At 37.2% G+C, this 15,000-nt stretch overlaps 2 protein-coding genes across 4 annotated transcripts in view; one reads left to right on the top strand and one right to left on the bottom strand.

Moving 5' to 3' along the window:
• The window catches only part of LOC125039476 (pseudouridine-5'-phosphatase-like), a 10,934-nt gene extending 5,404 nt beyond the window's left edge, over positions 1-5,530 (top strand). The window contains exons 2-5 of one of the 2 annotated variants that reach the window (XM_047633468.1): positions 9-227; positions 1,361-1,579; positions 3,493-3,725; positions 4,377-5,530. In XM_047633468.1, coding sequence (XP_047489424.1) covers positions 9-227; positions 1,361-1,579; positions 3,493-3,725; positions 4,377-4,556 — 851 coding nt within the window. In that variant the 3' untranslated portion in view covers positions 4,557-5,530. The remainder of the gene's footprint in view (positions 1-8; positions 228-1,360; positions 1,580-3,492; positions 3,726-4,376) is intronic. The other variant, XM_047633467.1, reaches the window with a different exon arrangement.
• A 3,527-nt stretch (positions 5,531-9,057) lies between these two features.
• The window catches only part of LOC125039519 (translocating chain-associated membrane protein 1-like), a 6,322-nt gene continuing 379 nt past the window's right edge, over positions 9,058-15,000 (bottom strand). Inside the window, exons 2-9 of one of the 2 annotated variants that reach the window (XM_047633545.1) lie at positions 12,656-12,829; positions 12,439-12,554; positions 12,168-12,309; positions 11,934-12,013; positions 11,681-11,790; positions 11,378-11,522; positions 11,003-11,160; positions 9,058-10,810 (exon numbers count right to left, since the gene is read on the bottom strand). In XM_047633545.1, coding sequence (XP_047489501.1) covers positions 10,809-10,810; positions 11,003-11,160; positions 11,378-11,522; positions 11,681-11,790; positions 11,934-12,013; positions 12,168-12,309; positions 12,439-12,554; positions 12,656-12,829 — 927 coding nt within the window. In that variant the 3' untranslated portion in view covers positions 9,058-10,808. The remainder of the gene's footprint in view (positions 10,811-11,002; positions 11,161-11,377; positions 11,523-11,680; positions 11,791-11,933; positions 12,014-12,167; positions 12,310-12,438; positions 12,555-12,655; positions 12,830-15,000) is intronic. The other variant, XM_047633544.1, reaches the window with a different exon arrangement.

Below are 15,000 nucleotides of genomic sequence, written 5' to 3'. Positions count from 1 at the left end.
CATAACAGACACAGAGAGGCTGTACACCGAGGCCACACAGGTGATTGTTTCGCAGTATGGCAAGGTGTACACTTGGGAGATTAAGGTCCAGTTGATGGGTATGAAGGGGCATATGGCTGCCCAGCATATCATTGACAGCCTCCAACTGCCTCTCACAGTTGATGAGTACCTTGCCAAAATCATAGAACAGTACAATAGTATCTTTCCTAATGCAAAAGCTTTGCCAGGTACAGTGAAAAGAAAACTTCATTGAAGAGAACTTTCAGTAATGCTGCCATGTGTACTGCTGTATGTACAGCTTTTGATTTTGAGAAACCTATGTTTATGCTTTTATGGTCTTTGTTGTGGGTATACAGCATGGAAGGTGGTATCTGTTATACAAAAATCTGCATGACTAATATAGATAACAGGTAATATTAACCTTTAGACATACTGGGCATTACAAATTGAGAGAAAGATTTTAGAAAATAGATTAGAAAATTAATCATGATATTATCCATCACAACACATTGACTACAAGTAGTCTCACTTACAATGCTTCAGAATTATCTCAAAGCCTCAACCTTAGTAAATTTTGTTAGAAATATTAGAATGTGATAATCTTATTGCTCTAGTGTCCTGTATTGTTTTGCTAGTTAATAAAGAGAATATCTTCTACATCTTGCCAGAGGAAAACAAGCCTATGGTTGGGGATTTTGTTCTCTATTGAAGATCCAGTCATGTGTGGTGGTACTGCACAAGAAATATGGATTGAATGAAGTCTTTTAACCGATTTCTATACTGTGTTCTCTATTGAAGATCCAGTCATGTGTGGTGGTACTGCACAAGAAATATGGATTGAATGAAGTCTTTTAACCGATTTCTATACTGTGTGCTTTGTTATATGTACATTTTGTTCTGTGACTCTTTATACTATAGTGAGGCATGCTAAATTAAACTTGAGAGGAAAATCATGTTGAAAGTCACAGTAGAACTGAATATTATTTGGATGATAGGATTTTAATAATAGGTGAAATATAGTTTAGTGAGGTTATTATCAAACTACTCTAACAGTCTTTTTAGTTTTGTCATTGAAAGCAACTCATAATGACCTGTAATTAAGGTCATTGACTGGGATATGGTACCATGATTGTTCACTTTGACATCATCTTTAGCAGGGCACTCTAGTAAATTCTTGTTTATGTAAGGGGAGAAAATAAGTTGAGGGTTTATATTCCTTTCTTTATATTACTAAACTGTCTACTTGTGTTTGGAGTCTCCTTCTATACCCCTTTTTTTTGCCATTATTTGTTTTAACATCTATTTGTGTGCCTCTTTATCATATTTGATTGAGAGCAGTATCTGATTATGATTCTTTCAGACACTGAGAAGCTTTACTCAGCTTCCACTCAGGCTGTGGTTAGTCCTTATGGGAAGGAATATACATGGGAGATAAAGTGGCCTCTCATGGGGCGGGTAGGCACTGAACTGGCCAAAGGAATCATAAATGCCTTAGAATTGCCATTGTCACCATCAGAATATCTTGTCAAGGTTGAGGAGGAATATAAAAAGAATTTCCCTCAAGCTCAGCTTCTACCAGGTAGGCCAGGCTCTAAATAAGATCCACTAATAACTCTCGTGTAGATCTCTTGGTGTTGTTTTTGCTGCAATTTTCATTGGGCTTGTGTTTTGCAAGTGTGCCCTCGTGCACTATTTGAATGTGCAAAATCCTGTCTTGTAGTGGGTTAAAACATGAATCTTTGTGGTTGTGGTGGTTTTTGTGACCATAACTTGTCTTCTATTTTTTCTTCATTGGTAACATACTAACAATGTAGAAATTGTACTTAATATTGGAGGTGTAGTTGAAGAAGAAACTGAATGATTAGAAGGATGACATGCCACAGTATCAACATTTGAGGCTGAAAGGACTTTTTGAAAGCCGTGGTTAAAGAAATGTATTGGCAAGCATCACGCATTTTTTTTTTTTATTATGATTCCGTGTTGATGTATTGCAGCTGCTCATCAGCATGTTGTTCATTGCAGACACAGTCGGCTTGTACATTGTATGTCACAATCGAGCGCTTGCACCTTATGGACAGTCAGTAACTTGGGAGCAGCTTATGTCTGAGATGGGGCACACAGGATTAGAGGTTGCACGGACCTTTTGTGCTTTTTTTAAACTCCCAATTTCACCTGAAGAGTACAAAGAAAAAGTTGCTTCCTACTATTTTGATGTATTTCCAACAGTTGCGTTGATGAAAGGTATTTAGGATATGGACAGCGTTTTCTCTTTGCTCTGCTTTGGATATGATTTTGGTGTTGTGTGTATTTAGTTCTCATAGTGGGAGCGTTGAATGGTGCATGTATGGCTGTATGTAGGGCATTTCATTCTTTTCTGCCGGCACTGGGCAAAAGAATTCACGTAGCGATAATTTTGTTCACGATTTTTGGAAAGTTATTTTTGTGTATATAGATTTTATTATCAAAAAATTAAAATATGGTAATATAAAAGTAAGTTTTTTGCAATACATGGAAACATATAGAAAAAAATTATATATACTTACTAATACAGTATTTCATTTAGCATATGGGCCCAAGATATAAGCATGATACATTATTGGTATTAGAATGGAGGAACTAAGGAATTCTTATTAACTGTGAAAATTGTTACTGGTAACTTTAAGATACTAATAAAATTTATTTTGAAAAAAAAAAAAAAACTGCACAATGAATTTAATGTTTTGTATCCTAAACATTTGTGGGCATGTGGTGAATGCTAAATGTCTTTTGGTAATGATTTTCTATGGAATGATAAATACTCCTGGCTGTGCTCATTAGATTTATTGGCTTACATGCTGTTACTTGGGTAAGCAATTGCACGTTGGAGAGCTTAGAGGTGCTTCTTCTAGAAATGTTTTTGTCACTTGCAGCATTATTGATTGTTCTCAAGTTTGATATATATTGATATATACAGTTCAGTATAAGATGAAGTTGTATTTGAATATATATAATTGACAAATATATTTGTTAAACATGTCATTAGATGCTAAAGTAATCACATGAAGGCATCTTTTCACGAAATTTACTTATTCTTTTGTAAGGATTCAGTGAATTTATTAACAGAATTGCCATTATATCCAGAAGAAAATGATACTGAAGTTATATTTTATTGCAACAAGTGAAGTAATTGAGCCTGAAAAATAATGTTAACTAGCATCTTATTATGAATGTAAGAGCATTTAAGTTACATTGTTTGCTTTCTTTGATTAAAAAAAATGTATATTTATATATATGGTAACATCAAATGTTTACATTCTCAAGTAAGTTAATAACTCGACTGTTATGCATCTTCAGTATTCATTTTCATGAATTTCAAGAAAAGAAATATTTGAAGTCAAGGCTTGCTAAGTAATTAGTTGCAGTTTTTTGCATAGCATGTGATTCCATTTATGCATTTAATGATATTCTGTACTGGAAAAACAAAGTTTATATGAATATTTTATGTACCCGTAGGTGCAGAAAAGCTTGTGTTTCACCTCCATAAACACAACATTCCCATTGCCATTGCATCAGGGGGAGCTCAAGATAGTTTTGAGCTCAAGACAACCAATCACAAGGAATTAATGTCCAAGTTTAGTCATGTGGTGCTAGCCTCCACAGACCCAGAAGTGAAAAATGGGAAGCCAGCACCCGACGTGTTTCTCGTGTGTGCTGAGAGGTTTCCCGATACGCCGAAACCGGAACAGGTAAGTGAGGACGAGTCTGTTCTTTTCCTTCACCTTTCAACAAAGATATTGTGTGAAGTTTGTTCTAGATTCACTGTATATTCCATTATCCTTCCTACACAAAAAGGCATGGGTGGTACTTTTTAAAGCCCAACCTTTTGGCATTCAAAAAGCATTGATTTTCTAAAGTCTTGCTATATGAAGTTTTACTAGACATGTTTTTCTTTTGTCTTATGGTTGGTGGAATAAGGTAAGCTGATGATAGGAGGTGAAACAAAATGCATAACATCTACTAAATATTAATGCTCCAATATCTCGTCTATAAGTAAACTTCACATGCCTGGCAATGAAAGGAGTTTGTGAGAGAAAAGCATGTCAACACCTGACGCTGTTTATTCGTTTCTCTTTCATTGTGTTACTATTTGACAATTAGATTATTATACTTCAAATATGAATAACCCATCAGCTAAATATATTACATGAAGAATAATCATAGTATTAATCCTAACATGATAAAAGTAAAATTGAGATAGTAGTAATATAGGATGTTAATAATAATTACTTAGAATGAAAAGATGTTAGATAATTCAGTTATATCCTATGAAAGAGTGGAATCTAACTCCCACTACTACTAGACGATACCCCTTACTTTCAACTCCTGACATTTTCCAGTGCTTAGTGTTTGAGGATGCGCCTAATGGGGTGGCAGCAAGTGTGGCAGCAGGAATGCAGGTTGTGATGGTCCCAGATTCTCGCATGAAGGAGGAAATGACAAAAGGTGCTACTCAGGTCCTCAAGTCACTAGAAGATTTCAAGCCCGAGCTCTATGGGTTGCCACCTTATGATGCTTAGGTCATTTCCAGTGATTATCAGTGTAATTGTGAGCTATTTCATTTTTTTAATGTATTTGGATTTTCTTTTCTATACTATGCAGACTGTTAAGTATTGAAATTATTATTTTTGTGTAATATTTTGTTGGGGTTCATATTTTAAGAACTGTTAATTGTTTTAAAATTGCTGATAGGTATATGGTTGTGATTTTCAATAAGCTGTCAGCTGTATAAAATGTAAAATATGTATTTTGAAATTATAGAAATTATGTGTTTAGATACTGAAGTCAATTTTGTGTAAATAGTAATTTTGAACAATCCTCTAATATTAAAGTATACATTAAAAAAAAAAAAAAAATTTTACCTGGCAATGCTGTTATGTCATACTTACTACAAACTATTTTCACAAGTAAAATTTGATCTTGTTTCTTAATTTCTTTAACCCAAAGATAAAACTCGGGTCTCAATTACATTTATTTACATTTTTTCCAAGCTTGGCAGCTTTAGGCAGTGGAAGTTTGAGGAGAATATTTTTTTTAGTGCAATGTATTATACAGAAATGATGCTAATTTAACTTGTAAATTTTTTAAGACTCAGGTTGTTTTTTCTTTTAAGGAAAATCAGTTACTAACCCATCAATAAATGGATTCAGTATTTTTTTTAATAGATGAATTTTAAGCAAGTTGTAAGGCAAATTTCTGAGAATAAATGTAGATATAACATCAGTATCACTAATATTGCATCAATCATCCATCTCATCTTCTAGTAGGTTATATTGATGGTTGGGCCTAAGAAAAGGCTCGATAAATTTTTACCCAATGAGTGGAGACCAACCCAACTGCGTAACCTACAGATATCATGTTCTAGGCTAATCCTGGAGTAGATTCCATCCATGTAGTGACCAAAAACTATTATGAAATCATGTTACAATTCACGTGTGTTGATGCTATGTGGCATGTACAAATGGAAATGACATAATAAATGGGAAAATCACAAGTGCTCTCTTAAAAATGTCCCATGATTGCAGCTGGATAACTAAATACATGACTGCAGACTAGTGATCAAAGCCCACCAGGCACTGCTCGATCTGGTGAAAGCTACTGAAAAAGTGAGGGAGGTGTACTCATGGTGGACAGTGCCTGATCATGTTGAGTATACAACAGTGAGAAGTATTTTGAAAATGAGCTTTCACAAAGTAATTACTATAAACTGCAAATATAGATACTAGCACAGAGCGATTTTATCATCAACTGCTTAGATGAAAAAAATCTAAATTCCATAAATTACTTGACACTTAGGATTTGTAGCAGAGAGATCCTTGTTGATAATGCAGCCATATATAGTTACATCTACTTAAAACACCTTGAGTGAAGCTTCTGTTGCTATATTCACTTACTTGCTTATATATATATATTTTTACGTGTTTATAGAAGGGATTTGGGTCTATTCTCCCAGCTAGTTCAGTTCATCATGCATACATACTGTAACATTGTGACAGGACTATCCATCCTTATATGCAACTATTCTTAATAGCTGCCATTTTTATATTGGTTGCTTCTGCATTTTTTAAGCACATGACAATTATTCTGTTAGAGAACATTACTTGTTGCTGTAAGGCCTTTACCTGTTTACCAGGTAAAATGTGTCATACATTCTGGTATTCTGGTAGGGTTGTCTATCTATATCCAGTAGCAAATGGTCAAACTCCCAGGCAGATGGACTTACCTTGCTGATTTAGCTGAACCATTGGTTCGGACACCCATCAATTTTGCCCAAGCAACAGGCATTAAGCAAGTGCCTGTCAGGCAGTACTCATTTGTGTGAATATGGTTTTATAGTCTGCAGTAATTTTAAAGTTCCCATCCAGATGAACGGGCAGTGCCTGTCAGGCAATAGCTGGAGAGTGGATATTTCATGCTTGTTAAGCAGTGTTACCAGATTGAACAGTCCCCAGCAGCCATCGGATACCACTGGGCACACCTGTGTTGTTGTCCATACAGGTGATGGGCTGTCCAGTTAATGTCAGGAAGGGTCTTACACATGCCTACCAACCACCCTCTAAATGTTGGTTTGGAACATTATCTGGTTACAGTGTTTACCTGACGGGCACTACCTGTTTGTCTGGATGGGGCCTTACTGAGCAACATGGTGATAGAACTGCACATGACTGTCACCGTCCTTTATGCTAGTCTTAGACTGGCGAACCAGTATGTGGAAAACTGCTTGATCACATGGACACCAGGGCCTGTCCATGTGAGCAGGCACAATTGATAGATACAATGGACATTACCAAAAGTGATATCACAGGTGAGGAAACAATGGGGAAACTAGTTTGCCCTCCTGATCTTTTATTTTCATTTATTGAAAATTTTCTATCATGTCAACATCTAAGGCTATTAGTGACGTATACAAAGCCACCAGATAAAGATTTTTGGTTCAGTAAGGCAGTGATTTCCAGAATGATCAATGGTTAAAACAAAGAAATGTACTATGCATCAAAGGTTACACAGGTGTTAATGATTTGATAAGTCGACAGAAGAAGGGGATGAAGAAAAGGTAAAGGAAAGACCCTGCAAAATTAGTTGAGGTGAGGGCTGAGGTCCAAAGCAAGGGTGATCCCAAACATTGGGCCTCAGCCTCCGCCTCCTAAACCCGTCACGGCAACAATGAGCAAGGGATTGGGAAGGGGGAAGAGATTTACTTGTGGATGACCTGTCCAGAGGAAAATGCTCATCAGTGACCATAGATGGCATGATATAAATTTTATTATGTTTACACAGATGGCTCCTATCTCATTTGTTTATCTTTTGTTCCTTGATTCTTGGAAATTTTCATTTTTCCCTTTTATTATATTATAAGAACTACTTGCATAATTGTCATAACAGTATGTATGTATTTATTGAAAATTTTCTGCCACGTCAACATCTGAGGCCATTAGCGGCATATTCAAAATATAACAATAGTGTGAGGCTTGGGGGCAAAGCCCCCAGGTAAGGAAGTGAACCATATTCATGTTGACAAATGTAGAAAAGGTATGAATATCTTTACAATACAAGATATGTATTTCACTGATTTCAATTATATCACGTGTGTATCTCTGACTAAGATATAATCAAAACTGGCCAAATACACCTTGTATTGTGAAGGTATTCATTCTCTAGGAAGTGCATATATGATATCAAAGCTCATATGGCACTTTAGTAGAGTAGCAAAAGGGTTAGGTGTGATTTAATAATCAAGGTAATGTTATAGGTTCAACAGTACTAGCAGGTAGTATGGTATCAAATTTTTTATTTCAAGAAAATTATCTGCAATGTCAATATTTAAGGTCATTAGCGGCATATACAAAACAGTGATAGGGTGGGCAAAGCCCCCAGGTAAATTTTTTTGGTTCAGTAAGGCAATGTTTGTGGATTTCCAGAATGGTTAATGGTTAAAACAAACAAATGTACCAGGCATCAAATGCTACACAGCATTATGGTAAAGTATTGTGGTAAAAAAAAGGGTAAATACAAGTTGAAAATTTGGACAAGTGGAGAGAAGAAAGGGATGGAGAAGAGAAGTTAAAGGAAAGAGGGAGAAGAAAAGCCCCTGCAAAATTAGTTGAGGCGAAGGGCTGAGGTCCATGGCAGGGGTGATCCCTACATTGGGCCGCAGTCTCCACCACCTAAGCCAATTCATAACAGCAAGCAAGGGATTAGGGGGCGTGGTAGTGAAAAGGGTAAAAAGGGGGAGGAGATGAGGTATAGTATAAGGTCAGAAGATGGTTAGAAGAGGAAAGAGTTAAGGGAGTAGGGAGCATTAGGATAAAGTATTGAGATGAAAACTTCAAAAAGGAGTTTAACGATTAGGAATAGTGGACAAAACAAGGGTATGAAAAAAAAGGAAATGGAAAGGGAGAGAAAAAAAGACCATGCAAAATTAGTTGAGGCAAGGGCTGAGGATCAAGGGAGGGGTGATCCTCTACATTGGGCCTCAGTTCCTATCTCGTACACCCCCCCCCCCCCCCAACAATGAGCAAAAGATTGGGGGGTATTCATAATAGTAACTTTAGAAAAGGGGGGGAGGGGGGAGGGGAGGATCTAGAAAAGGGGGGGAGGGGAGGATCTAGAAAAGGGGGGGAGGGGGGAGGGGAGGATCTAGAAAAGGGGGGGAGGGGGGAGGGGAGGATCTAGAAAAGGGGGGGAGGGGGGAGGGGAGGATCTAGAAAAGGGGGGGAGGATCTAGAAAAGGGGGGGAGGGGGGAGGGGAGGATCTAGAAAAGGGGGGGAGGGGGGAGGGGAGGATCTAGAAAAGGGGGGGAGGGGAGGATCTAGAAAAGGGGGGGAGGGGGGAGGGGAGGATCTAAATTGACTGAACAAGGTTTCCCCCCCATTTCCACTCCTTGATAGCTCAATTACTGTGGACATGCATAAACTCTTGGTCGATGGGTAAAGTGTGACCCAGCAGTTGTATATTAAAGTATATACCCTAAAGCCACTGGCAAAACCTGTCATTTTAGAAAGGAAATTGAAATACAGTAATTTAATCAACTATTTAATGGACAACAACTTTTCCAAAATACTCTTTACCACTGAAATCTCAGACATTTAGACCTTGCACATGCATACCAACATTATCTGCATGACATCAATTGTAAAAGATTCTAACACCATATATGTATTTCAAGCAAGGAACTTTTCCTGAATATCTCAAGAATTATAACCTCCTCAAGCAATTGCCAAAGTTATCTCGAGCTACCACAATGTCTCCAGCATTGTGGCACATTCTTATAAAAAATTTCCTTAGTTTTTAACATTTATAAAACTAGGTCAAATATATCATATGCCTTTGTCAATCTTTCCAAGGGAAAACAGTACTGGTAATTTTGAGTTTGGGGAAAAAAAGAAAAAAACAAACAGTTTCATACTTAAAGCCTGGAACTCCACTCAGATTTTCATAAAATAAGCATTCATATATATTTATAAAAATAAACCTTCCCAAAGCCCCTGTATTTTAAATTTAAACAATGTGCACAATAGTTTAACAAACACAAACATGTCAGAACACTATAATCATTTCCATAAATCTTTGAAAAGCCATGACTATAGAAAGGAACGGAAAAAAAAAAAAAAAAAATGCATCTACATTTTGTGCAATGACATAGGATGCAAGCCAAGATATTGGGATGGAAAAATAATTTAGCACAAAATTATACTATACACCATGTTATGAAAAGGAAGGGATGAGGTGCATACTAAATCTTGGCATCTAGTTACTAAATGCTTCAAAACTCAATCTTGTTTAGTCAACATTATACTGATGCCTATTTAATTTTCCTGGGTTATGATGTAATCTTCCATTAGTTAAATAATCCTGTACAGAAGTTAGTAGGTGGTGGTGGTGTGCATATTTACTCATCTTTTCTAAGCTGCAGAAAATTCTGTTGGCTATGTAGAACAGCATTTCTAGGCTAAAAATGGAATGGTTGACTAAGATACTTAGACTGGCAGGCACATGTCATTGTGCGATGTTTCTCGTAAGTGGCCTCAGGCGAGATTCGATTGACTGTTGTACAATGTTCACCAGCTACTAGTGAAGTTTCACAGAAACTCCAATTGCGTAGGTTCTACACAGGAAAGAATTTTAATGAGAATTCTCTAGCATTTTCACAACCTCTTATTGCCGCCATCTAAGTTTTAGGGGACTACTTTGAAAGGAAATGTATTAAATACATCTATAAAAGATATAAATATGAAGACTTATAATAATTACAAATCTCCTTCAATTCTGTAACCCTTAAAATAAATCCTCCATATAACATTTGTCCAAACTGCTTTTCACCCTAAATGACTAATTGCAATGGGGTTGTCATAAGCACAGCATTTTGCTCCCTGCACTATTACCTCTGCTTAAATAAATATATTTAAGATTTTAATTCAATTAATTATGGGAGCACATAATATATATAGGATGCAAATACTTAAATATAGAAGATTTGGAGTAAGAGAGCTTAGTTTAAATACAAGATGTACAAAATTATTCTGAAGCATGAAACTTGAACTGAAGGTGGAAAAAATTTGTGAACAGTTTGTGTACAAGCAAGTATCTGAAACCTCATAAATCAGGCTTCGATCTGAATAATATTTCCATGTTTTCCGACACTCGCAGATCTATTGCTCTTTCTTCATCATCATCATCCTCCTCCTCTTCACTTCCTCTTGCGGGTCTGCTGGTCCACTTCCGGCAACTCATTGACTTCCTCCTCAGAATAGCGTTTTGCTGAAACATCATGTCCTGCTTACATTAGCAGCTTACCACAGTTTAAGACTAAGTAATACTGTTTTGGGCTAAATTAGAGACTTCACTGACCTTGGATAACTACTTATTCTCTAATTGATTATTAATTCAGTGCAACGAATAAAAAAAAATACTACAGAAGAAAGAAAGAAGTGAACACAAAAAGAATCGCATTGTCTGTATACTTACAGTCATCCTTCTTGTTCCTCTTTGACTTCCTCTCAGTGACTCTCTTGCGGGTCACCTGAGCAAGTGCCTGGCGCTCGCGCATCTGACGCAGGTGGAAGTGGATGAAGTTCCACATCATCCAGGCCTGGATAAGGCACACTGCTACCAGAGCATTAAGTCTGATGGAAAAAATGAAATTAATGAATTGATAAAATACAGAAGCTGGGCTTGAGCTTACCTCATTATGTTGCCTCTCTTATGCAATATTTGCAGGTTAAGACTTTTTTTTTTACCAATATTAACAAGTCGATTCAAATAATTATGCAAACTTGCAAAAACACTCAAAACAGAATGATGTTAATTATTTGCTTCCCCAAAACAGCTTAGAGCAATTACCTAATAGGGGAAGTATTGAAATTTCCACTGCTGACGTCCAGAGTCTGGTCCTCATTGATGGCTAATCCATAGTGGAAGGTCAGGATGGCTACAATGATGCTTGCAAGACGGCACACCACAAACAGCACATTCCAGACACGGAAGCCTGAAGCGATGAAAAGTCATTTCATATATTATTAGTGTGCACTTAAAAAAAAAAAAAAAAAAAAGTTATCTTTTGATGCACATGTTACTTAGAAATCAACCTGTGCATTTTGACATCCATGGAAAGATTGGCAAAAATATCCAAGGACGTTTATTCACCTGTATTGGCAATGTTAGTCTTCTCGGCAAAGTAAAGCAGGCGGCAGGCATGGAGGACCGCTTCTTCAATGAATCTCAGGGTCAGGAGAACAAGGCCTACATGTGTGAAGCTGAAAAAGAATTTTTTGTTAATTCTCAAATACCAATGACATATTCCCCATCCCTTTAAAAATGGTCTTGGAGAGCAAGATGTTTACAAGAAAATAAGCAGTTGATTATTCACATTTAAAAAAAATGAAAATGGTATACTCACTTCAGTACATATGCAGCAGCACAAAATACCAAGTATAATGTAGCATGCTGAATTCTCTCTGGCATGTCTTCACGTTTGGTCTGAATAGAAGAAATTTGCAATACAATCAATGCTATCTAAAGATTTTTGCCATGTATTACAAGGTCAATCCATTCATAATGCTCAAAATAGTTATATGCTTCAACCAACAAAAAATTTAAACCTTTGGGAAGTATACAACAAATTATTACAAACCTTCTGGAAGTAGAGTTCAGGATAACAATGAAGCCAATAAGACATCTGGATGATGAAGAAGAACTTGAGCATGAATGACATTTGGGCATGACCAAGTGGGTAATCTGCCCACAGAGATGTGATATCTGACACCAAGTTGTCCCTGTCAACAAAAAAATCCAATTAGAAAGGTCCAAGGCAGTGTTAGTAGCTATCTGGTTGGAAAATTTTAAATATAAATAAACAGACCACTTTCTATTTATCTGTCAATGCTGGAACTAAAAGAACATACTTAACAAGAATGTTGATTCCCCAGGCAGCTGAAACAGCTGTGAAGATGAGCAGCTGTCCAGATTCGTTGAATTTGCTGTGCTTAGTTTTGCTGAGGTGTAATCTGCGGTTCACTTTCTGTAATCAGACACATACAATAGTACATTGTTGTCTTTCTCAATTTCCTCAATCTCAATTACAATATTTAAAAAATATGAATTTCAAAGAAAAATACTTACATCAAGCACATATTCCTGAATAATGGCATGCATCACAATGGATATCAGGGAGTAGAAGAACACCGCAGCCAAGTCCTTGTTGCCATAGGTGTAGGTCATTGGGGTTTCGGTCGTCTCCATGTCAGTTGCATTGTGTTGCACTGCAATGAAGACAGAGGCCAAGGGTGCGGTTGCCTGTAAAAATCAACAAAAAATACATTAGAAAAATGGTTTAACTTGCTTTTCTCAAACTTTCTCCAAACCTTTGGAATATCAAACATAATAAAAAATGGTTTCTCTCTAAATGAGGTCAGCTATTCTTTATATTTAGAAAGTATATACACACACTTAGAAGTGGATCAGATGCAAGTCATGTCAAATACTGAGTGGAAAAAGTACAAAGCTGGTCAGACTACCAGGGTCATTGCCCCCTTGAATTCCATCAACAATATAGCTACAAACAATCTTTTTATTCTATCTGACCATCTGACTCCTACCTACTAATAGTTATATTTCAGTCCTTAGGCTACAGGGAAATACATAGCTGTTTTGGATATTCCATTACAGTACAGACACTTGCCAGAGTACAACTCCATGCCACAAAATTTATTCATTGGTTTGAGTTGCTGTGTGGGGGCATGCCGGACTGCCCAAGGGGAGGGTTGATGGGGCTTCTGCCCCCATCAATCCCCTGAGAAACATTGTCTTCACTTTGGTATGCATGGCAAGATAGAGCTGAAAGTTGAGTGAAAGGAGTGGACTTTGAGCTACATTGTTTTACCATTCTTCCAATTATTTCCTGTACCAAGGACTGCAACTTTTTGTCCTCTGCGTATATCCCCAATTTGTGCATCCATACTATAAAGATTAACCTTGTTTTGGTAATATGCAATCTTTAATCCAACTATTAAAAAATTAATTAATGGTTCCTAGACTTTTATCCTCGAACAGCTTCCCAATATATTGTGACCAAAGATGATTAATGTAAGATGACTTGGATACAAAAATTTAAAAAAGCTGCTTATCAATGAAATTGCAAAATATTTTGTTAGCCCTGTATTTCCAAGTACTATGTTTACCAGAATTATACTTGCTAAACATTCACTACCAGCTATATTATTCTACTAATCTGTTATGTACAGATGAGTAGCCTGTCGCTTTACACAGGCTCTTTCAATCCAAAATTATGGCACAAAAGAGACACCAATATTATAAAAGCTCTCACATGAGTTTCATACCATTCTGAAGGCACGTGCATTGCCACTGATAGGTTTAAGATATTTTACAGATTCACAAGTAAAAGCTTTATTCATCTAAGATAGGGCAAATTGAAGATACTGTTATACATGACAAAAAGTAGCAGTCATTGGTACAAGAAATGACAGTAAAGCCACAAATAAAGGTAAAAAGACCACAAAGAAACTGCTCACAGCTGCAGTGCTCCCGAGTTTAAAGTTCTACCCTGCCACCCATACCGAGGTGAAAAGGTATGCCAGGGGGTGGTAGGGGGTGGAGCCCCGACAATGCCCCCTCAGCCACGCCTAGTCACCGCAACTCGAAAGGTTTAGAAAATCAGAAACATGGAATTGGGTGCCGCCACATTTTCCAGTCTTGCATGGCACTCGGACAAGGGCCCACAAACCCTCACAACATACACGCTGGCAAAACGGTTGAATTCCATCCTACAGTCAAATCAGATCACAAGCCAAGCAAACCTGCCAGAATTACATGGAAGAGATTTGCTGGTATTCTCTCGAGTAACGAAAGGACCGAGGCCTCACCCACGGCTTTCGCATCCGATTGGACTGAAAATCCAGGCCTCCCCTCACAGACAAGTGCGAGTTTAACTCAGATTTTGGTTAGAAGATAAACAGCCAATGGAATCATAATTAAATGAAGACTTCAGCAACCACAGCGTGATAATTACTTTACGTTTAAGCCAAGTAGACATCAATGCCAACAATATCTAGAATTTGTTACCGAGAGTGACTTGCCTCCTGATTACGTCCCCAGACCAAGGGTCCTGTGAGCCCAAAAGTCCTGACCTAACCCTTTCTGCCTTCTATTTACTCCCCAGATAAAGGGGGGGAGGGGGGTCAGTAACATTAACCCTTTTAAAGGCCATGCAAGGTTTTCAAAACATTTAAATACCCTAACCCTGGAGACACAAACACGAATAAAAAAAATAAACAAATAAAATAAATTACGAGCTCCTTAACCCACAAGCCTGCTTAGCAAAACACACACCTTATATATATATAAAATAAAAGGTTTTTAGATTAAAAAAACAAGAAAAACATCTCGAAATCTGTGCGAGGAGGAACATCTGGGGGTGAAAGCCTCCTTGACAAAACCTCTTTAACCCG

The sequence above is a fragment of the Penaeus chinensis genome, chromosome 27 (genome assembly GCF_019202785.1).
Source record: "Penaeus chinensis breed Huanghai No. 1 chromosome 27, ASM1920278v2, whole genome shotgun sequence".
In the NCBI taxonomy this organism is placed as follows: domain Eukaryota; kingdom Metazoa; phylum Arthropoda; class Malacostraca; order Decapoda; family Penaeidae; genus Penaeus; species Penaeus chinensis.
Note: the sequence above shows the minus strand (reverse complement) of the source record. Positions and strands in the feature narration are given on the sequence as shown.